The 25,133-nt window shown below is 35.3% G+C and overlaps 1 protein-coding gene across 1 annotated transcript in view; it reads right to left on the bottom strand.

The window, feature by feature from the left end:
* Window positions 1-2,148: 2,148 nt before the first annotated feature.
* Window positions 2,149-25,133, bottom strand: part of OLA1 (Obg like ATPase 1) — a 174,639-nt gene continuing 151,654 nt past the window's right edge. The window contains exons 8-11 of the mRNA XM_047084860.1: window positions 8,935-9,075; window positions 8,150-8,246; window positions 5,973-6,095; window positions 2,149-2,657 (exon numbers count right to left, since the gene is read on the bottom strand). Coding sequence (XP_046940816.1) covers window positions 2,556-2,657; window positions 5,973-6,095; window positions 8,150-8,246; window positions 8,935-9,075 — 463 coding nt within the window. The 3' untranslated portion in view covers window positions 2,149-2,555. The remainder of the gene's footprint in view (window positions 2,658-5,972; window positions 6,096-8,149; window positions 8,247-8,934; window positions 9,076-25,133) is intronic.

The following is a 25,133-nucleotide window of genomic DNA, read 5'->3' as shown; positions in this document are numbered from 1 at the left end:
TGAAGGTAATATGATAGAAGTAAACTAAGTGCTATCACACTTTTTTCAAGCTCTCAGCACAAATCTAACCTCATCTAACACAAATTTGACTCAGATGGATCTACAGATAGGTGAAGAAAACATCCACTTATAATCCTAAAAATACATTATTACCAATATCAAACAAGGGAAAACATGAAGATATAGGCATATACCCAGTTATCTGTATGTAAAAGTTCTTAGAATTCTCAACTTTTGTAGAAAATACAATTTTTCATGTGTATAGAGAATGCTGCAGAACTTCTAACCAAATTCAACATTTTTAGCATTTAATTTCAGCCCGTAGTGAACAGTTACCTCAAAACTTCTTTCTTTTATTAATGGTTCTGTTCTGCAATGCACAATTATCACATTAGAAGTTATAGAGAAAGTACAATTACACACTCTTAAAGCCTTTTTAATGAGATTTCAAACTTCTTTAAGAAGTCTATGCAATTTGGGGCACGTGGGTGGCTCAGTCAGTTAACCCTCTGACTCTTGATTTCAGCTCAGGTCATGGTCTCACAGTTCACGGGTTCGAGCCCCATGATGGGCTCTGTGCCAGCAGCACGGAGCCTGCTTGGGATTCTCTGTCTCCCTCTCTCTCTGCCCCTCCCTCCCCCACTCTCTCTTTCATAAATAATTTTTTTTTTTTAAAAAGCGTTCTCTTAAAAAAAATAGCCTATGCAATTCACTTTGGAGAAGATTCAAAAGCAAGAGATTTGATTTCCTCTTATATTGCCGAAATCCTTACCAATCCACTAATCTATACATTCCTCCAATACAGAAAAATAACAAGAATTTACACAACAAACTTGGGTCAACTGCACCCGTACCTGAGTTTCATTTATGTTTTATCTAGTTCCACTTATTCTTATTTTTCTCCTGTTTACTGATTTTTATGTTGGCAGAAGACCAGCATTTGATTCCCGAAAAGAGCATATTCACTAAAGAGCTTCTCAATTATATTCATTACTTGCCCAAATGCCCAAATACTCTTTAAATATCCTTTCCTCTGTATAGCTAAATCTCCAAATGCTTAAAAAAATACTTATTTATTTTAAGAGAACACAAGCGGGGAGCCTGACATGGGGCAATCTCATGAACCATGAGATCATGACCTGAGCCGAAGTCAAGAGTTGGACGCTTACCCGAGACTGAGCCACCCAGGTGCCCAGCCAAATCTCCTTTAAAATCACTTCTTGTCTTGCCTTTTGTGCTACACTAAGTAACTTTCAGTGTTAAGTTTGTGTGTGTGTTTTTAATACTTCATTATCTTTAATGTGACAAAGTAATATAGTAGAGGCAAAGGCTGGCCTGAGTGTGAACCTGCATTCCACTGAAATGGTGCTAGGATCATAGAAAATCACAAAAGGCCATGGACAGGGAAAAGGGAGGTCTGGCAGGACTGTGAACATGGGAAAGAAAGCGAGGCTCAGGGATGAGGACACTCTGAGACTATCATTGTAAGAGAAGGCTAAGTGGCAAAACGTCTCCAAATAACTAAGTTTGAAACTATTTTGTTTCAGAATTTTCTGCTACAATTTCCGAAAGTTCTTAACTTACACATACTAAAATTTCAAGTAGCCTAAAATATTCTAATAGAAAATATAAGAACAGTTACAGTTTTCAAGGTCTAATCTTTTTAGCAGTGAACTTTTACACTCACTACGGAAATGAAACAAGAATGTAACCCACCAGACACAAATGGTTAGTTTTCACAGTAATTCCATAATTTCAAAGGAAACATTAAAAACGAATACTCTCCTCAATATAATCAGAACCACCACCAAAAAGCCCTTAATTTTTGAAGCAGAATTTGTTTCCAGCATTATTTTCTTTTTGGTCACAGTCTATCTATGGTCTATCCTTTGTAACGTCATTGCTATCATCTTTCAAAAAAATGTCCATCTACAAATTAATTAACTTTCTTGAGACAAATCCCTGGTATACTATTCTTCTGATTCCCGTGAAAGACTCACTTTTAAGATACAATTGCAGCTGCCCCACACTGCCAGTTACTGTGTCATACACACGCCTTAAAATTCTGTAATCAGCAACCACCAGGTGCCGTATCGCATTCAGCACACCACAGTCAGTCAATACAGACATCCCCAAACACACCAAGGCTGGTTTTGTCAAATGTTTTATTGAGTGTAGACATCTGGAGTACTGTAAAACATGCATTATCTGTAGATTCAAAAAGGAGCAAGCCACATTGTCCTCACTGTCAAATGTGTCAGGCTTGGCATCCATGATGGAGATTAATGAAGTATCATGAGAGTAATATGGTTCCTGAAAAGCCTCTACAATTTGGACTAGGGTCTTAATCACGTGAAAAGCAAAGCTGTTCACATTTAGTGAACTTGCATTTCATTGGAGGTACACAGTATTTTAATTTTAAAACAAAAATAATTCTGTTTTTAGAAGATTCCCATCCCCCAACTGTATCTGTCCCTCAGTTTTCAGAAATTTTAATTTAAAAAAATCATATCCCTTTTTGGAAGTTGTACATTTATCTGAACAATAACTAAAATTTATTTCTTCTTCGGTTGCTGAGGCGTATTAAATTTGAAGAAGATAATATCTCCATCTTCGACAATGTAATTTCTGCCTTGTTGTCTGTACTTTCCAGCAGCCTGTAAAGAGGAGATAGAGAGGAAATGGGTTATTTTAAAACTAAATACATGAGGTAAATGGTAGCAGCAGATGCAAAAAGTATTCTACTTCTTGGGTCATATTAAATACAACAAGAAATACGGGAAAACATGTAAGTTCAAAACTAGACTAGGAGAGAAGCAAAGTCTTCCTGATTTGGGCAGAACTAGATTTTCCATATGTACATAATCATAATGTATTCTCTACTAAATTGTTGGTACATAAATGTAATTATACCAATATCATTAAGTTTCATTACATGCTGTTTATGGTACATTTCTGATGTGTCTGCAAACATCCGGCAAGTCACTGTAACAAAACAGATCAAACCAGGCAGGAAGACTAGACAACTAGTTCGAAGCTACTTTATTTGCTTAAGGAAAATATTTGGTGATACTGGTGATGCCAAAGAGTCTGCTACAAGAGAGACTATTACCAATTTTAATGTACAGATTTTAAATTATTTCCTTGAATTTTTTTTATTTAGTCTTGACAATGGCCAGAGTAGTGTGTACTAAAATTCATCACGAAGTTTACTGACTAACGGCTCTAGTTATAAGCAGACTCTAACAGGTTGGAACTGCAAAGACAGATATTTTTCCCACTTGTAAATTAGTCGGCAAAGCAACTGATTCCACCTGCTGGCATGCAGATCCCCAAGTGCAATCCGCCAGTAATTCTAATACAAACAAGCAGCAGTTCCAGGGACCCAGGTTCACCCCAGGCGCAGCACACACACTCCACCCTAAGCACAACAGGCTCTTCAGCATCTACACTTAACACTGCACACAACTGACACAGTCCCACAGGACCCCACCATCGACCACTCAACAATGAGAACTCAAGGATCTTTTGGGAAAAATTCTCCAAAGTATTTTCTCTCTGCTAGAATTTACTGAGAACATGAAACCTTTGCCTAACAAGATTAGTACTTCTCTTTGAGGATGTTGATAAGAATGTTCAAAGTCAAGTACAATTATACTAATCAGACACAACACTAACAAAGATCATATATCTGAGGTTAAAATCAACAAACCAGATCACAGAACCCTAGTAAGCATATTTTCAAATGTCTAGACTACTTATTAAAAATCACCTACTAACAATGTGCTATTAAAATGGAACCATTTTTTTTAAAAAACCAAGATACCCTAACATTCTAAAAAGATACAGATAGATATACACATAAACACACACATACCCACATTCACATGATTTCTGTAAAGACATGTGATATATTGAAGTCCATATGCTACTTATTTTGAGAATCTAAAGCCCCCTGTTATAAAACAGTATAGACAATTTAAATCAAATACATATTGACATGACATATTAATGTAAGTTTATATACTTTGTTACCACTCAACTTTACTACTAATTAAAGGTGACAGTGTTCCTTTAAATTCTCTAGAGACCATTTAATCCATTTCCACTGCTATCAGAAACACTGGTTGAAAAAAAAAATCAATACCCATTTGTGAATCTTGAGTATGTATTAAACAAGACACGTCTAACCAGTTCATTTGCACTTGAAAGCAGCCATCTGTAGAAGCCAGCTTTGCCTAAGCAGATATGATTGCTAATAATGTGATATCCCTGTAGACTACAAAGCCCACACAGAGCTATTCAGTATATAGTTCACAGCACTGGCATTAAATTAGTTATGCTGCACTGGTGTTAGAAATACATATATATATATATACATACACACATACACACATACACACGTACACAATCTTGCTCTCAAACGTAAAACCTACTTGATAATATACAAGTAAATATTTGTCGAAAAGAGAGCATAATGCAATTCATAAATGCTTTACTTGGAGTTCAAATTCTGAGATATTAGTTTTGGTGATGAAAAACCACATAAAATACTTAATAGTATTCTAAGCTGAAAAGCCAGAGGTCATTCTTTTCTAATTTATAATATAAAAGCTTCCAGTGAGTGTTAAGCATTTCTACAAGCAAGAAATATTATTGTATTATATATGATAAAGTTTCTCTGTATAGTGCAAGGAAGCGTTCCCAATTTATGTATCCTTCAAGTTTATTACAACATAGACACTGATTAAGGATTGGTAAAACATGTTTACAGAATATAAAAAAGAAGCATCGGTTCTTGAATTCTAGTACTAGAAAGACATCCTTAATCATCTTTACTTCATGAAAAAACACACATGCCAACATGATGTAGCATGTTGAAAAATAATCTGAGATTTTTCAAGTCTGATTAGCATTCCTGACAAAATTCAATCTCAGTATTTGTGTACCTATCAATACAAATGACACCATTAAAAAGTTAGTGACTTTGTTTAGTTATAAAATGTAACTTCTTTCACTCCACTTAAAAATCAAAATGGGGCTCTCACTCTACACTGAACCAATTATACCAAGATTTTTCCCTCTTCTTCCTGGGGTCCCAAAAGTTCTATTAAAGTCCTGCTGTCCAGTATGATCTTTCCAATGATTACCAATGAGAATAAACTAAACTTGAAACAAACTTTTTTTGCATTCCTTTCAAATTACCAAACAGTAAACACAAGAGAGACCTTTTAAACTTCTTAATATTTTCTATGGTATTCTTCAAATACTGAATTAAATGAAAGATAAAGAAGCCTTCCTACAATGTCAGTTTAATCACTTGACCTATTTATCAATTACAGATGACACAGTATTAGATTTTGCTAAGTAAAACCTAATAAAGCCAAACTAAGCTTGCAGAATTTACGTTAAAAAAAAATCATTATTCATGTATAAGCACTGCTTCATTGTTAGTGGTTGCAAATCAAATTATACTTATTAGCTAAAATAAAGCATGATTTTGGACCTGCCCTCTAGTGTTGAGAAAGCAAATCAAATTCCCAAAGATCTTAAAAAAAAAAAAAAAAAAAGTACAACTATGAAGTTTTAGCAAGAACAGATTTTGATTAACTACATTTCTGTCCCTTTCCTTGAATTGATCATGAGCATATATATACTACTTTTACTTTAGATATTCAAATGTAAAAAGTATAATTTTCCTTTGGCCATTAGTGAACAAATTCTTTGAAATTATTTATAATTACTTAAAATTATTTTTATTTTCAGTTTTAGAAAAATGCCACAAATATATACTGATAATTCACACATTTAAAAAATTATCTAAAAGCATGTAAACAGCAACAGCTCTTCAATCAGTTGACAGGAATACTAAACCCTGACACACATTTTAAAAGACAGCTATCATTCATTTTAATGAGTATTTTTATATTAGTAAAAATTATACAATATGAAACCAGAAGATAATTCCTTACCTTGACTGCATTTTCAGAACCTTCTTCTTTAAAATCTTCGTATTTCATTACTTCAGCCATAATGAATCCTTTTTCAAAATCTGTGTGAATCTTTCCTGCAGCCTGAGGAGCCTTCGTCCCTTTCTTTGAGAAGAAAGACCAGAGAAAACTAATTGCATTTAAGATGATTGATTGTAAGCGTAGAGTTTCTTTTCTCTGATCTGCAGTTGGGTTCAACTTAAACTTAGTTTAATATCACAGTTAAGATGTCAGATATACAATTAGTCCAATGTGAACACTGGGCACTGTCTGTGCAGCAGATTTTAGCACAGACAGATCAGTAGATATTAAAGAAGCATGGCTTTGTTTTTCCTGACAGTCATCCAGTTTTATTGATTTAGATGCAGTGGTCTAGTTTGGGTGTAGGTTTCATTTCGATTTTCTATTCTTCACAGTGGAAAAAAAAATAAGGATTTTAAAGTAACTTTCAAGCTGAATTATCAAAGGTTTAAAAAAGATAAAAAGCCTTAAAATTTCAGCTCATCTAAAGAACATATAAAAATCAATATACAAAGGGACATTTTAAAGACATTTCCAACAAATCATAAAAATCTATGGTCAGCAAATAATTTTGAAATTCTCATAAAATTTCAGTAAAAAAATTTCCACACATTTAACATAATACAGGCTGCCTCTAACCATCAGGAAGGAAAATTCAAGTTGATATGGGAAGAAAAATGTCTTATAATTACTCCATATGTTAAATTACAAGGACATACATTCCAGACACACACAACCATGGAAAGAAATTTGAGAAATAATGGTGACCTAAAGGCTGCTTAATAAAGCATGTTAAAGTGATAAGGAGTCTGACACTATAAAGCACAGTTTTTACAATAAAAGATGTATTGGGTTAATATGGCTACTCACTGATGCTTACCTGACTAAATATCTTAGCACATTAAATCATGGATACTTACAATCAGTCTTAAGATAAACCAGCTTTCACATTTTCAAGCCCAGAACATGTTATCTTTCCTGCTACATATACTTAAGTTTGGAAGTTTAAAGGCTTTAAAATATATAGTGAAAATAAACCGTGGCAATTTGTTTACCAACTTGGATTTGCTTTGACATTATTTTCTTAGTCTATATAAAAGGACCTTGGTTAGAAGTCAATCAAACATTTCTTTACAAAGAGGAGAAGGAATAAAAAGTGAATCTCATTCACACAACACATTTAACATTACACTGAACTGCCTCCGTGATTCTACCCATATTAAATCAAAATAAATCTAACGATAAATTATGATAGTCAGTGAAAACAGAAATCAAAATAGCATTAAAATTTATCACGGAGCATATACTAAAAAAAGCATAATGGAAGAATCCACAAGACAAGGAGTATTTCTAAAAGTTATGACATTATTTTTATATCCTGTAATGCTATTTGGGACTACATATATTTCAAAATATTTTTAAGTAGTAACTACCATATTACAATATATTTACATTTAAAAGCAAGCCATTACAGTTCACAGTTTCTATTGTCCTCTGGGAATAAATTAGTCATTCTTTCTGGTCGTAATCAGTATACATCAATATTTAAAATACATATCACATTTTTAAAGAAGAAAGACTGAATATATAACATTGCAAAAATAAATACCACTTCTATGAATTCAAATAAAAAAGCATGAATTATTACACATTGAGTTTAGCTCTTTGAGCCCAACTGTGTATCTATGAAGAGCATAATGATGTCATATTGCTTTTATTGCTGAAAATGTAATCCGAGCAAAGCAAAGGAGGAAAGAACCACCCGCAACCCAAACAAACTTAGCGAATACAAAATGAAAAGCAACATCAATTTCACTGCAGACAAACCCAGTCACACAGATTAAGCAAGCACAATACTGGTGCGTCTTATCTCTGACCACAGGAGGAGGGTAGACAGATTCTACAGGATGAAGAAATTCAGACTATGTAATAGGCAGAATCAATTGTTACCTGCCTCAATCAATGCCGCTCCACTTTCACTGTTCAGCAGCTCACAAATAATTAAAGTTATCCTGGACAAAAACCTCATCTGTAATGACTAGCTAACCGCCACCATGACAAACTTCAAAGTCAGTGATATCAATCTGAATTCAATAGTGTGGAACTGGATATAGCTGATGAATAAGTATGAATCTTACCCTGATGGTCCATGCACGTACTTCATCTGGGCCTGCAGTGAAAAAGTATTCTAGTTGGAGTGCTGCAAACCCAGCCTTAATGATCTTTGGCAAAGCGCTGAAATAAAATGAAACAAATTCACTCAACATATAAGTTGATTGTGCCAGAGATCAGTATAGAGCTAAAATTATTCATTTCAAGCAGAAATGTTAAAGATATTAGTAAATGACCATTCATCTTTCATAATACACTTGAAGAGGACTGAAAGCATATAACTGTTTCTAAAAACCCCTTCTAAAATAGGTTTTAATTATATTAGTCTGAATGTATCATTTTGAACTGTTTACCATAAAAAAAAAGAAAAATTTGATCTACCCATCCTAAAACTATTTTCCTCCAATATTAATTATTTCCAGGACATGGGTCATGCAAGCAACATTATTTGACTGAAATCCAATGTTTAAACAATATATTAGTGTTACTCAGAAAAAATTAAGGCAACTGATTCACCCTTTCCCCTCCCCCACTGAACATGACGAAAGAGTTTTGGCGATCATTCCTTCTCAAAAATATACATAACTAATACCTATGTTATAATTAAAACACTGTACAGAGATGACAGATGACAGTTAAAAACTTAATTTAAAATAAATCTTTTCACTCTGTCTCATGGTAAAGAAAGGAGAAGATTCCCTCTTTATAATGGTAATTACTCTGTCATTTATTATTCTATCAGCGCAAGCAATTAAATTACTGCAAGGAAATAGTTGATAATAAAGTGTAGGGAAAATGAATGCTAATTAACCTTTGTGTCATGTTCGCTTCCAGATACTTCTGTCTCTCCTCAGCACTCAATTCTTGCAACTTGAGTTCCAAGGCCCCACTAAAAGGAATGACCAAGGCACCTGGGTCATACTTGTCCACCCACTCTTTAATTTTTATCAACCTGTAGACAAAAAAGGGCACAACATTATCTTGTAGTGCATGCATGACTGTACCACATTCATTATTATCAAGTAGCACATACATATTCATAAGAATTGCACGGTTTTATGATGCCATCTTTTTGTGTATAGCTTTCCAAGGTCAAGGCATTAACAGGCAGCAATTGCTTCAGGTATACGCCATGAGATTTTACTGTAATCTAGTTTTACTTTAGCACATTTTCAATACAAACTATTACACAAATATTATAAAACTTTTTAAACTTACACTAAATTTTTTCAGCATTAACACCTGTGCCCTTGAAAACCTCAATTTTATGATTTATATTATTTTCCTTACTTTACAAAGTAAAATGTTAAGAAGCAAAAACGTCAAGTTCTGTTTATATAGGAACCATAACCTAAAAAGTGCCAGCTAATTGTGAAGTTTTTGTCAAATAAATAATTGGTTCCACCCAGATATTTATATGCCTAGTTCAGTTCCCTCTGGGACTAACAAAAGCTTACAGTTACACCTGGTTGTGAGGGAGATTTCTGCTAATCAAGACAAACATATCCAGAAACACAGATTTACAAACCTAGTTGATTATATATGCACACCATTCTTAACGAATCTCACTTTTGTAGGACCACAAATAAGGGAACTGCAGAGGAAATAAATTCCTTTAATCACAAAGGGTTTAGAAAGCCAAATCAGTTAGGGAGTAGATACCAAGTGTTTGCTGAAAGGATGTTATTGAATGATTTCTTTTTCTTCCAAATCATGGAGTATTCTGGCAAAGCAGTAGTTAGAAAATGAAGAAGTATAGTGAATATATTAACTAGGTTCTGATTCTAGCTTTTAATTCCTGGGCAGGTTACTGAAACTTTCTTTCTTTCTTTTTAATAATGTTTATTTATTTTTGAGAGAGAGACAGAGAGAGAGAGAGAGAGAGAGAGAGAGAGAGAGAGAGAGAATCTGAAGCAGGCTCCAGGCTCTGAGCTGTCAGCCACCCAGGTGCCCCAAGAAGCCTCAGTTTCCTCATCTATAAAAATGGAGATAATTATAGTACACATTATATTGTAATGAACCTAGAAAAGTAATGCCTGGCCTCCAAAAAATGGTATTACTATTATTATAACTGTTAATAATAACAGTAGTTACTATTATTTTCATTCTCAGATTATCATAGATTATATGCCTATGATTCTGGAACAGGGTTTAGTATATAAATGAATATAGATGTCACAGAAACTTATGTTAAAAATGTTAATGCATACAAGTCTTACATAACCCTACTAGTCTCCCAAATTTAGACCAAGGTTTTAATAGCTATTATGGCAAAAAAATTGTGGCAGGTATCCTTTAAATAATCAATGTAAATGCCACCTTAGAAACACAAGGACTGGACCACAAATTCATCAAAACTCACCTATCAAAGAAAATGACAGGGGATCAGAGTTATTATAAAATTAAGAATATAGCCTACTGAGTAGGATTTAGGATGGGATAAAGGAGTGAAATATTCACACAACAGTTTGTACATGTTTACATACAGCGGTTTGTACATGTTTGTTATATAAGGCTAACCTATAATTTACTTATTTAATACGTTATCAGTGGTTTCTGATCTTAATTTTTTTTTCCTTTGGTCACATCCTAAAAGAATGGAACAATCCCTAAGATTATTTTGGAATAAAGTATGTGTCCTTTAAAATAAGAAATCCAAACCAGATATTTTATTATCCAAAATTATGAAGGACAGGTTAAAGAAAAAAGGGAAAATCTGTTTTTATTTTTATTATTATTTTTAAAGATTTTACTTTTAAGTAATCTCTACACCCAATGGGGGGCTCGAACTCACAAGCCTGAGACCAAGAATTGCACACTCATACTCCACAGACTGAGCCAGACAGGTGCCCCAAAAAAGGGAAAATTTAAATTGATATACTTCTGCCTATAAGAACATTATAAGATTCTAAGTTACTTCACAGACTTACACTATTCAAACAAACGATATGGTTTAATAACATATGTTTATTATACAAGTCAGAATCAAGTGTGTGTGTGTGTGTGTGTGTGTGTGTGTGTGTGTGTGTGTGTGTATTCATTGAAAATGAAATAAAACAAGCCCAGGTAAGAGGATAATATAAAAATATAATACACATTTTGTTTCATAAATATGGTCAACATAACTAATAAAACCAGAACTGTTATGAAACAACAAGATAAGAAATAATTACTTTGGCTAAAACATCAATTCAGAATAACAATAGTTCTACCCTGTCATTTTAACAGCCTTTCCTGCAGAATCCTCAGAGGGATTATTTGCATTCCTCAGGTGTTCTATTGTACAATTCAGATGAATAAAGACTTACAAATCATTCCTCTACCGCCAATGTGAGACTTTGATCTGGTGAATACACCATTGTACCTTAACTATAATTGGCAAAAAACCTGACAGTGTAGAGCATCACAAGCTTAATAACAAAGGAGAATATCTCAAAGTGTTGACAGATGATCTTCATAATGCAGAAGCAGAGCTGGTACATTTTAGCAATAAATGAGCACTGAGGTCTAAAGGTCTCTAAAGTGACTGACATCAGACCTGCTATAGCCTCACTAAAAGAAAAAGGTACCGGAGCACTCTCCGTAAAGTGAGTTAGGCTCTTTGCCTGCAAGCTTCACTTTTGTGACTTTCACTGTCATAGAAAACACAGGGAAGATGAAAAGTGAGTTAGGTTCTTTGGCTGTCTGCTTTACTTTTGTTACTTTTACTATCAAACAAAAGTGAGAAATGTCCCAAAGTGATTTTTAATTACATATTTGAAGTAAGCCTTCGGTAATGAAAACACAGTCCTCAATTTTAAGATTATAGACTGAAATACATATAATATATCTATTAGGTCTTATGGTTACAAAAGTGTGATAATGAGGCCAAGATCACAAGTTTGAACCCCATTGGGACCAGTTACCTTTTGCAGAAAAATGTCTATTCTATTGCTACAAACCATACCCCAAACTATAGTTAGTCATCTAAAAAATGTGTGCTACTAGCACAAGAGGGATATGAAAAATCAAAGTTGAGCTCAGTACCACCACCAGAAAAACAGTTTCAAGTACATTCTGTCAAAGTGACTGAATAATAATCTCCATATACAATGTTAACAAATGTCTAAAGAACACTATCCAATTGTTAGAGACCAAAATAATGAAAATGATGATGAAACTGTCACAGAATATCAAATTATATAAGGAGAGACAAAACAGTAAAGACACTACACTCCCAAAGAGTTAAGCTGTAAAGACTTTGATAATGTTCATTTTGCAAATTTATACAACCAGATTATTGCAAGGGGATCCACCCTTCTCTTGATAAGGAGCCAGAGCCACGCTGATTTCCCCAAAGTCTTATGAGTGACAAATGGAAAAAGGAATTGCCATTAGTTGTATTTTTCTCTCTGGTAATGATTCCATAGCAAGGGGACAAAGCAAAGACAAGGAGTTTTAAGACTAAAAGGATGATGCTTTGGAGATACACTGGCAGGTTGTGAGGTGAGACTGTTTGGCAGAACAAGATCTTTAATATTAAATTAGTATTCGATTTCCAAAAGAGCATGTCTCAAATGTATCTTTGCTCTTATAATCTGACCTTCTCAGCAAGTCTTAAATTCCAGATTCCATAATTTGATTTTCCTAGGGTTTATTTACATTGCTTGTATTTCTTTTCCCAGATACTAATTTTATTTCTAAAAATTCTATTTGTTTCTCTTTCAAATCTACCTGCTCTTTTAAAGAATATTTTACTCTTATTTAATGAGTTCTTAGTCCCTTTCCCTATTTTAAGCAGATTAAAAGTTCTTTTCGGACTGCTCTAATTACTTCTGGTTTCTTGGGTAAAACTCTGCCCCCCCATCATTTGTCACCTGCAAGCAGCCTCTCACAACAGTTGGTTCCTTTGTATGTGCTGTGCCGTTTGGGTCATTTGTGTGTGGTCATTTGGCAGCAGCAGTCAAGTTCCAAGGGAGTCTGCTTCCCCATGTTTAGAGATCTATCTATGGAGTAGTTTTGCGCTTATTCTTCCAGGAAAGAGCTATGGAGGGTCATGGGCTCTGGATCATTTTAAGGCTTAGTTATTTCTGCATTAGGTTATTGGTCATGCAAATTAAGGCCTCCTACCTCATATAGTTCTGTCCTAGTCTCTAATTCCTGATAGTACAGTTTCTTCCTTTGTCTGGAAGGGGTGGGAATGGAAGGCATTTTTCTAGCACCTGATTATGGAAAGGATAGCTTTTTCTAAGCTTTTATGAATGAGCCTCATTCTGGTACCTGCAGTCCAGGGCCCATGCCTGGACTCTTATTCCTATGGCCACCAAGGCTTCTAGGCCATATATTAGCTGGGTTTTCCTCAAGAGCCATACCTTATTGATTTTACTCTCTACTCTCACTGAGTTTCCTCATTGTTTTTGGCACCTAGAAAACCCCTTACTGTCTTTCAAGTCCTTCTGTGTGTTCTAAAAATACCACATCATCATCGAGACCATCCTTGACTGGTTATTTTCTCTGGTGTTTCCATACATGAGGAACAAGAGGGGAGCCTCCTGTACCGGCTCAGCCCACCATCTTAACTGAAACCTCTCCATACTGGAGTTAAATCTTCCATTTTATTGTGTTCTAATACAACAGCTTTCAAACTTGTTTTTGAATATTACCCACAGGAAGAAATAGATTTTATACTTGATTCAAACATATGGTGCACAGACATATTATTTTCATACACATATCCAAACTGACACAGGTTTCACAAAACAATACTTACCTTTATAATGGGAAATAGGACAATCTCGGTGGTGCTATTTGATATTCTACGTAACTAAATTCTTGCAACTTAAACTCCTGAAATAGTTTTCTCTAACATACTTTCATAAGAACTTTAACTTTTTTTCCATACTTCATGTCCATCTAGCCATTTGACTACATCCTAGCTACTAAAGATCACTCAACCCAGCACTAAAGTCAAGTTATATTGTCATTTATGGTATTTTTGCTGAACATGAGAACTCTCTCCAATCTGTTCACTCTAGTTTGCAACATCAAAGTATATTTAAAATCCTTAAAACTGTTACATATGATAGGATTAGGTCCTTATATACAACCTACATAATTTTCTGCGAATCTAGGTCTTACTTTTTCTTTCTTTTTTTAAAAATCAGCAGTAATATCTTATTTCTGACCGACTGCTAGCCAAGAACCATATGTCAATATTCAGAAAATGATGCAACTTACACAAAGGAGGATCTAGGGCTGGTTCATTCAGTGACTTAATATCATTCAGTCAATGTTATTAAGGACTTGACCTTTACCAAGCTAGTTCTCTCATGTTGTTCATGGTATGGATGTACCATAAATCCAGGGGGCACTGATAAACACTGAGGTCATTTTAGGCTCCCTGCCTTACAGGTTTACTCTCTCTTCTATTAAAACTGCTCAGAGTACCAAAGAAATGACTTTAAAAATATCACATTCCTTTTTTCCATTTTCCAAACATAATCACTGCAAATTAATGTCAATTTACAGTGTTGTAGAAGAAAAGAAAAAAAAAGAAATAATGGCTCATGGAAGGTAAGGTTATCCTCTTAAAGATGACAGAAACACTGATTAATCCAGTTCTTTCACAAATGGCAATAAATGACACTAGAATTATTAATACTAAAATTAATACCACAAACAATATACAAACTGAAATACATGCTGTAAGCAATATTTGTTCAAGGCCAAAAAGTTAACTCCAGAAAATCCAGAATTCCCAATTCTTTAGAATTCTTTGAATAAAGTTATTAGAATGGCGTTACTAGAATAGGGAAGCCAATGGGGGCGGAGGGGAAGGAGGGAGAAAGAAAATACCAAAAAAAGGTAAACTTTAGTCTAATTGATTCGTGTCTGAAAACCTAATCCCTGTTCCAAAAGAGATCCCCATCTTTGATGTATGTAACAGACTTCAAATTTCAGTGTTCTTGTCTGACTTCATGGAGCTGTACAGAAGAACAATTATAACTTTGTTCCTCAGAACATGGTCATATCACTTGGGTATCTATTGGAAGTGCAGAATTTCAGAATCTGCATTTTAACAAGATCCCCAGGTATTTCATAGATATATTAAACTTTCAGAAGCACTGAACTAAAGGACTTTGAAAATAACAGCACATTAACTGAAAGGAGGAAAATGTCTGAGGTAACTCCTCAGACCAACAGACAACTAAGCAGATGCTGACCACCTATCCCACTGATATGAGAGGAGTGAGAATAATAAAAAAAATTCCTGCTTACATCTTCCAGGTTCAAAACCACAAGAGAAAAAAGTCACCAGAATTTCAGGAAGTGTAAGGAAAAGGTCTGTGAATCCCCTGCAATGTCAACGAAGTTCCAAATTCACAGTAAAAATAATTAGACAGAATTACTATATGGTCACAGTTTCTTACTGTGTAAGACATGATTACACGTCTCTTATTCTAATAAGCCTCAATACCTGGAAAAACATCTGTAGTAAGTTAACTTTGGAGTCTAGATTCAAATTATAAGAAGTGATTCCTACAGAGCAGACTTCATGAAATTTAAATTCTTATCAAGTAAAAGGGATATTATACCACAAATTGTTCCCTATAAGGACCTCACAGAACCACTGTCTGAAAAACTCCACTCCTTCGGCAGTCACCATAGTAAGATGGCCTTTGTATACATCTAAGCATGTGTGTGTCTGTGTGTGTGTGCCCATGTGTGCATAAAAGGAAATAAAGTCTACAGAAATGGGCATTCCTTTTGCAGCAAATAAATAAAAACCAGGTTCCAGCCTCTCTGGTTCAAGGATTAACAAGATTTCTGACTCTAGCAGTAACTGGAAGGTTATGAAGAAACTGAAACGATAGGTGCTATGACAAGGAGACAACCTTAAAAGCAAATTAGAAAAATTGGGACATATTTATCCTAACACTTGGGTTCACCATGACTCTGAGATTTCTTTAACTCTTAACATACTTAAAAAAAAGATAATATATGCAATTATCTATATTCAGCAGGAAAAAATTCTTTCAATGAATAGACAGGAGGAAACAGCAGGATGAATCCTAAATAGTTGGAGAAAACCATAGTAATCCCATTCTCTAGCTGGCAACTGGTTTGAGAATGGGCATAGGAGCCCCGTTCTGGTCATGGGGCATGAGGGGAAGCCTCCTAGAGGCTTCAGAAAAAGACTCTGAAAGGTTCCTTTGGCTCTTAAGCAAGAAAAGATGGGCGTCTTTACTGCACACTATTTCTGGATCTTACCCTGGAATTCTAGGGGCCATTTTGTGACCAACCGAAGTGGGGAAAGAGGAGAAAAACCCTTCTTCTTGATAATAATATCACAACCTTGAGTTAAACAGGAACACTGAATTAAACAACCCTAGAGACATATTACCTTGGGTCTTATCATTATGTATTAGAATGGTGTTTGTTATTTATAGTTAAAAGCATCCTGATACTGATAATGACCACGTTTTGGGATTATCTTCATTCAAGTATATGGTAACTGGTCAAACTCCAATTTATTATTTAAGAAACCTGCTCCTGCAGAGTCTTCTCTGAGCTTCCACATAGACAGACGCTATTACCACGTTCCACCCTGTATTATAGATTGCCTATTTTCTTCTCTTCTCCCACTATAATAAAAACTTCTTGAGGTCAGGAACTGTCTTTTGTTCCCAGATATATCCACAGAACTCTCCCAACATAGCACTGAGACACAGTGGATGTTCAATCATCTTCTGAATGGATGATAAAATGGAAAGAGCTTTAGGCTAATAACTAGTTGAGTGACTACGGGCAGTTACTTAAGGCCTCTTAGCTTTAATTTACTAATCTGCAAGCTGATGAGTAGTTTTCAGTATGTTCTGGGTTCTCTAAAGGAGCTCCCAAGATGCTAGGAGACAAAAGGGTGGAAAGAGATGAAGGAACATCGAGGCTGTAGATCCTCCACTCTCACATTTCAACCACAGCTGCATCGTTCTTATACGTTGAATTTCTGCATCCGATTTCATCAGAAGAAAGTTCTGTTGTTTTTAGCAACTCTAAAGTTCAATGAGTAGATGATCCTTTTTATTTTTTTTTTAAATTTTTTTTTCAACGTTTTTTATTTATTTTTGGGACAGAGAGAGACAGAGCATGAATGGGGGAGGGGCAGAGAGAGAGGGAGACACAGAATCGGAAACAGGCTCCAGGCTCTGAGCCATCAGCCCAGAGCCCGACGCGGGGCTCGAACTCACGGACCGCGAGATCGTGACCTGGCTGAAGTCGGACGCTTAACCGACTGCGCCACCCAGGCGCCCCGATGATCCTTTTTAGATGGCAAACTACCATTTTATGGCATATGCCAGAAGCCAAACAAGTGTAAGTGCTAAAGTCTTTCTGCTTAAATACTACTTTTCACCATCTTTAAAAGAAAAACAAAACAAAACACCTCTCTCTTCTCCTCTTCTGTCATTCTCTATTCCCTCACCTCATTTTTTTTTTTCCATAGCACTTATTATGTTCTTCTACCCAGCACTGGTGAACCCGCTTACCCAGTTATTAGGGCAAGGAATTTTTAAATACTTTGTTCCCTGCAGTATCCCCAGCACCACTTATAACCGTGCCTGGCACAAACAGATGCTCGTTAGGTGCTGGGCAGATCAACAATTAGGAATGAATTAAATTGAAAGTTAATCTACAGATTAGGTAAATGAACATTCAGAAGTACATATTTAACAAAAGAAGTGTCCTTGTACAAGAAAATTACAAAGTACCATTAACAGAAATTACGGACTGAAGTGGAAAGACATCCGTACTCATGCAGTCAAAGACTGAATACTGTTAAGACAGCAATATTCTCCAAACTGATCCACAGACTCCACGCACTCTATTAAAATTCAAGCTGCCTTATGTGCAGAAATTGACAAGCCCATCCTAAGATTCATATGAAAAAATGAAAGGCTGAGACAGACTAGCCAAAATAATATTGAAAAAAACAAACAAAACCCCAAACTGGAAGTATTCACCATTCCCTATTTCAAAACTTACTAGGGGCACTTGGGTGGTTCAGTCAGTTAAGTGTCTAACTTTGGCTCAGGTAATGATCACACAGTTTGTGGGTTCAAACCCTGCGTCGGGCTCCGTGCTGACAGCTCAGAGCCTGGAGCCTGCTTCAGATTCTGTGTTCTCCCCCCCCCCCCCCGCCGTCCCTCCCTTGCTCGTGCTCTGTCTCTGTCTCTCAAAAATAAACAAACGCTAAAAAAAAAAAAAAAAAAAAGAACCTTTAAAACTTACTATAAAAACTATATGTCAAGTAATCAAGATTATGTGGCATTGGCATAAAGCTAGACATACAGATCAATGGAATAGATGTGTGAGTTCAGCAAAAAGCCCATACACCCATAATCAATTGATTAAGACAATTTTAATTGTGGTATGGAGGGGTTGTGGGAGGGGGGATGGGCTAAATGGGTAAGGGGCACTAAGGAATCTACTCCTGAAATCATTGTTGCACTATATGCTAATTTGGATGTAAATTTTAAAAAATAAAAAATAAAATAAAATAATAAAACAATTTTCACTGTGGTAAAAGAAAAACATAAAATTTATCATCTTAATCATTTTTAAATGTATAGTTCAGTAGTGTTAACTATATTCACACTACTGTGTAATGATCTTCACAACTTTTTCATTTTGCAAAACTGAAATTTTATACCCAGTGAACACCACCTTTCCATTTCTCCCCGAACCCCAGTCTCTGGTGACTATCAATTCTACTTTCTGTTTGTATGATTTGACTACTTTAGACACCTCTTACAAGTAAAATCATATAGTTTTTCTCTTGTGTGATTTGGCTTATTTCACTTAGCATGATGTGCTCAGGATTCATCCACGTAATAGCATATGTCGAAATGTTTATTCAAGCCTTTGCCCATTTTTAAACTGTGTTATTTGATGTTGATTTTGTTACAGTCAATTGGTTTCTGACAAGGGCATCAAAACAATTCAGTGGATTTCCTTCTTTTTAAAGGCTTAATAATATTCCATTGCAGGTATATACCACATTTTGCTTATCCATTAATTCACTGATAAGCATCTGGGTTGCTTCTATCTCTTGACTATTATGAACAATGAGGCAATGAACATGGGTATGCAAATATCTCTCAAGATTCTGCTTTCAATTCTTTGGGATATATGCCAAGAAGTGGGATTGCTGGATTACATGGTAATTTTATTTTTAATTGTTAAAGGAATCTCCATACTGGTTTTCATTTCCACCAATATTGCACAAAGGGTACCATTTCTGCACATCCTTGCCAACACATTTTCTTTTCTTTTATAGTGCTCATATCTTAAAGGGTGTGAGATGACTGATACCTCATTGTGCTTTGATTTGCATTTCTTTAATGATTAGTGATATTGGCATCTTTTCATATGCTTGTTGGTTCTTTGTATATCTTCTTTGGAGAAATGTTTATTCAAATCTTTTGCCCATTTTTAATTGTGTTATTTGTTTTTTGTTGTTGTCATCTTTGCGTTACAGTCAACTGATTTTTGACGAGGGTACCAAAACAATTCAACGAGGAAAGAATAGTCAACAAATGGTGCTCAGATAAGTGGATATCTACAAACAAAAAGAAAAATGAACCAAAGCCCTAAATGTAAGGGTTAAAACTATAAAACTCTTAGAAGAAAACTGGTGGAAATCTTCATGACCTTGGATTAGGCAATAGTGTTTCAGAGAGGACATGTAAAGCACAGGTAACCAAACAAAAAAATAAATTAGACTTTATCAAAATTAAAAGTTTTGTTCACCAAAAGACACTATCAAGAAAGTGAAATAAGAATCCATAAAATGGGTAAAAACATTGGAAATCATTTATCTGATAAGGGTCTAGCAGCCAGAATGTGTATATTTAAAACTTAATAATAATTATAACTTACAACTAACTCAGTAATAAAAGTACAGAAACCCAACTTAAAATGGGCAACCATGTCTCCCGGAAATGTCCAACAAGCATATGAAAAGATGCTCAGTACCACTAATAATTGAGAAATGCAAATCAACACCATAATGAGATACCATTCTATAACCATCAGGATGTTTATAACTAAAAAGATAGACAATCGGGGTGCCCGACTGGCTCAGTTGGAAGAGCATGCGATTCTTGATCTTGGGATCATAAATTTGAACCTCACGTGGAGTGTAGAGATCACTTAATAAGTAAAAATTGTTTAAGAAGTTAAAAAAAAAGGATGGACAATAATAAGTTGTATATCCATACAATGAAATGTAAGTTAGACATAAAAAGAAATGAAGTACTGATACATGCTACAACACGGATGAACCTTAAAACGTACGAAGTAAAAGCCATCAAACACAAAGGGCCACATGTTCTATAATTCAACTTACTTGAAATATCCTCAGTGGACAAACCCAGATAGACATAAAACAGATCAGTGGTTACCAGGGGGTTAGGTAGAGAAGGCAATGGGGAATGACTATTAATAAGCACAGGGTTTCTTCTGGGGGTAAAATGTTCTGGAATTAGTGGTGATGGTGGCACAACACTGTAAATACATTAAAACCCACTGAATTGTGTATTTTAAAAGGGAGAATTTCGTGTACACTAATTATCTAAAAAATATAAACCCCAAAGCTAAACTTAGATTTTAAAGATAACAAAAATGCTAATATTCTGTACATTATGATCCTATGATGTCTGACCTTTTAGAGAGAATAGGGATCAACAGGAAAAAACAGAAATTTTGGAGTAAGGCAAAGATCAACTCAAATTTCAGCTTAATTGCACACTAGCCACAAGATCCTAAAAAAGCTGTTTAGGTTTCCTGAACCTCTGTTTAATCACCTATAACACAAATAACAATACTTTTCCTCACAGGTTGATGTTAGTATTAAAGTACCTAGAACATAAGAGGCCTTCAAATGTTAGTTCCCAACCTTAGCTCTCTCCTATCAGTGAATGGGGTCATTCTTAATCATTACTGTGGAGTTAAAAATACTATTAGATTACCTGTGAATAAAGAATGAGAGTTCTTTTTAAAAATCAGGTCTGAAAAAAAAAAATCAGGTCTGTATTTCTAGGAAGACCTCTTGTCTCACCAACCTTTCATAGATAGGGAGATAACTGGAAGGGAAAGAATTTAAGCACAATGATTGAAAAAATATTATTAAGCAACTATGTATACTAGTAAGCATCACGCTAGATCTTTCAAAGTTACACTTTGAAAAAGGGGGTACAGGGGGTAAAGGAGCATAGTAAGTGTTATGATAGGGGAAGTAATGTGCTACAGGCATAATGAGGAGGGGGTGCCACAATCCCAACAAAAGAAGATTTTTGGCCTCATTTAAATCAGAAATCTCAGAAAAACAGAAACCAATACATTTAATTGTCTTTTCAATTGTAACATTGTTTTCAGGTTTAGTTATAACAGGAAAAGCAGAAAAGGAAAGGGGTTTTTACTCATGATAGAGCTGGAATTTTGTGGGGCCAATAAGAATGTAAGAAACCACCAAGGGAAAGACAAATATGGGTGTGTATGTCAGAGTCCATTTGCACAGACCTCCTTTCCTAAATGGATCCTTCTTCCTGAAGTTGTTCTGAATTCAGCCTCTGTAGGGTGCTTCTATAATCTAACAAAAGTGACCATTCCCTCATGATCCTGTTTATCGAAATCCTCAGTTTACCACGTGGGGTACATGTAAATTTTATAAAGGAACCGACACAGAAGGACCCAAACCCAAGGCAAATAGTCACTGTAAGAAAGGGAAAGTCACTGTTTATGTATCTGTGGAGAAAAGGGATTTGGGGACAGAGGAGAAACAAGAAGCACTAAGAAACAGAAGAGCTCTTATGTAAACTTCAATTGCTGCAAATAGGTACCTGCAATTATTCTTATTAACATATATTTTCAGAGAAGCTAAATAGAACCATGTTAGATGAGAAATGAAGTGACTTTTATCAGTGGTACGCCAAATGGCTTAAGAGAAGAATATTTTTATACAAGAAAAGGAGTAACTGGGAAACATGGGAATGGAATCACATCTACCAAAACTTGTAGTTGGTTTCATAGCTTGTACTTTGTCCTAACAAGTAATGATAAGCCATAGTCCATTATTTTACTGACAAGACATTGTGTGCCAAATGAATTTTTGTAAATAAAAAAAGTTAATTTATTTCAATGAAAGGAATCCTATAATTAAAGAACTCCCACAGGCAATCCCTTTGCTAAGGGAGGCAGTACAGAATATAGTTATAGAGCACTGTCTGGGGCCAGACAGGAGGAATCCTAGCCATGTGATAGAAACTTTCTGAAGTCTCAGTTTCCCCACCTATAAATGGAGATAATAACAGCAAGGCTGGTATGAAGATTAAATGAGAAAGTACATGTAAAATGCTCAGTATGGTATCTGACACATGGTAGGTGCTCAACATATATTAGCTTATAAAGATAAAAATGACAACTGCTGTCTTTTTTAAACACCTCAACTCGGTTCTAATTTCTTACATAAAACTGTGTTGTATCTGTGTTCTGGCTATTAATCAGATTTATCTAGTAAGGCAGGTCTAAGGACTAACCACATCAAAATATCTTTAAAGAGATTTATTTTCCTCTTTATATTGTCCTGTCTGCTGTATAAAAAATGGCAAGTTTGCTACTCATTAAAATCATAGCGGAGTGATATTCCTACAGTGTCTAAGAAGACACTGATATTCCTACAGTGTCTAAGAAAATATTATTTAGGGCTGCAAATATCGTACAAGAAATAGATTTGAGGTAAAAGAGTAGGAAGCATACTTTCTTTTTCTTCTTCTTTATTTATTTTGAGAGAGAGGGAGGGAGAGGACAAAGCAGTGGGTTGGTAGTAAGAAACAAGACAAACATGGTCCTTGTTGTCACAGAGCTTACCAAGTCAGCCTTACCAAGTTCATCTAAGTATTTTTTATGTATACTGATATACATCTGATAGGAAACAAGGAACCAATGGTGGTTTTTTAAAACTTTACTTTTTCCATTATGGCCCTTTCTACCCAATCCCACTCCTGACTCACCATGTTGCTCTGTGTATTTTATGGGTATAAATAGGCACAATTATTCATTTCCCTACTGATAGACATGTAAGTTGCTTCTAATTTTAGACTATTACGAATAAGGCTGCTACTATTTTGTGTAACAGGACCATTTATAACATATGAGCATACATTTTTACTCCAGAAGTTGGAATTACTAGACCACAGGGTCGATGTTCATTGGAGTTTGATTCATTGAGTGGATAGGTCTAGTAAGTTTTCTTTTTAAAAATATATTTTTTTTAAGTTTGTTTATTTTTTAGAGTGAGAGACAGAGAGAGGCACAGAACCTGAAGCAGGCTCCAGGCTCCAAGCTGTCAACACAGAAACTGACACGAGGCTCGAACCCACTAACTGAAAAGAACATGACCTGAGCTGAAGTTAGACACTGAACTGACTGAACCACCCAGGTGCCCCAGTACCTATTTTCATGTTTATTCATGTATCTTCTTCCATAAAGTGTACGTTTGAGACTTTTGCCCATTTTTAAAATTGGGTAATTGGTCATAACATTGTTTATTTGTAGAAACTTTAACAATATATTCTGGACATAATTCCTTGGTCAGATATATGTGTAATAAATATATTTCTTCAGTCTGTGGCTAGTTTATTCACTTTCTTAGTAATGTTTTTTGATGAAGGAAAGTTATTCATTATGATGAAGTCATAAGTGTTTTATTATAAGTGTTTTCTGTAACTCATCCCAGAGATTTTTGCCTATCCCAAGTTGTGAAGATACTCTCCTATGTTTCAAGGAAAGATGGTGGACTGAGAAAATGGCACAGTGATTTGTTTAAGGCAAATGAGGGGCTTCTGGGGTGGCTCAGTCGGTTGAGCGTCCGGCTTCGGCTAAGTATACATAAAAAATACTTGTCTTGTTTATTACTACCAACCCACGATCTCACAGATCATGAGTTCGAGCCCTGTGTCAGGCTCTGTGCATTCTGACAGCTCAGAGCCTGGAGCCTGCTTCGGATTCTGTGTCTCTCTTTCTCTCTGCCCCTCCTCAGCTCACGCTCTGTCTCTCTTTCTCTCAAAAATAAATAAACATTAAAAAAACTTTTTTAAAGCAAATGAGAATGCCCTGCACGTGAAAAGAAGCTACAGTGTCAAGGCTGATAAGCTAGGAGGCTGTCACATAACTCAGACATGAAGTGGTGAGGTTTTAGGTTTAGTTGATAAGCAGTGAAAATGAAGAGAAAAGGGTGAATAAGGGCCAGATTCAGAAGGGAAAAAAAAATGGAACTCAGTGATTAACTGAATATGGTATATGAAAGAAGATATGTTAAAATGATTTAAAGAATGAAGAACTTAAGCTGAAAAGATTCAAAGGGTGCCAATACCACTAACAAAGAGGAAAGTTTAGAAGTAGATTCCACTGTGGATGCTTTATAGGAAAAAATAAGGAGTTTAGTTTTATACATCTTAAGCTTAATAATGATAATGGAATAGCCAAGTGGGGTTTTTTGTTGACAGTTAGGAATAATGAAACTTGAAAAGGACTAAGAGAAGAAACTAAGGAGGCCAATTTGCAAATTATTAGCAGAGCGGCACTCTTCAGCCTAACCTCCGTGTACCACAGCATCAGGATCACCTACAAACTTTCTGGACGTGACAGTTCTCAGACCCCATCCCAGACTTACTGGATCAGAAATCTGGTAGTGAGGCCAACAATCTATGTTTTAATAAACGCTGCAGATGACTCTGCCACACACTAAAGTTTGAGAACCACCAGCATATAGGTTAGAGTTAAAGGTAGAGTACAGAGAGAACTGAAAAAGGTTAAGAGTCATTCAATCACTAATCCCTAAGGAAGAGCCATGGCAGGCACAGAGGAAAATCAGTAAAGAGATTAGAAGTGAAAAGCTAATATACCTGCCACCCAAAAGCCAAGCAGAAGAGAAAGTCATGAAGTTTCTAAAGACAGTTTATTCCGGTAGGGACA

Source organism: Lynx rufus, unplaced genomic scaffold (genome assembly GCF_022079265.1).
Source record: "Lynx rufus isolate CCGP_SWC_20201006 ecotype Redwood Valley unplaced genomic scaffold, mLynRuf1.p SCAF_2, whole genome shotgun sequence".
NCBI classification, from domain to species: Eukaryota; Metazoa; Chordata; class Mammalia; order Carnivora; family Felidae; genus Lynx; species Lynx rufus.
This window is presented reverse-complemented; position numbering and strand designations above follow the sequence as displayed.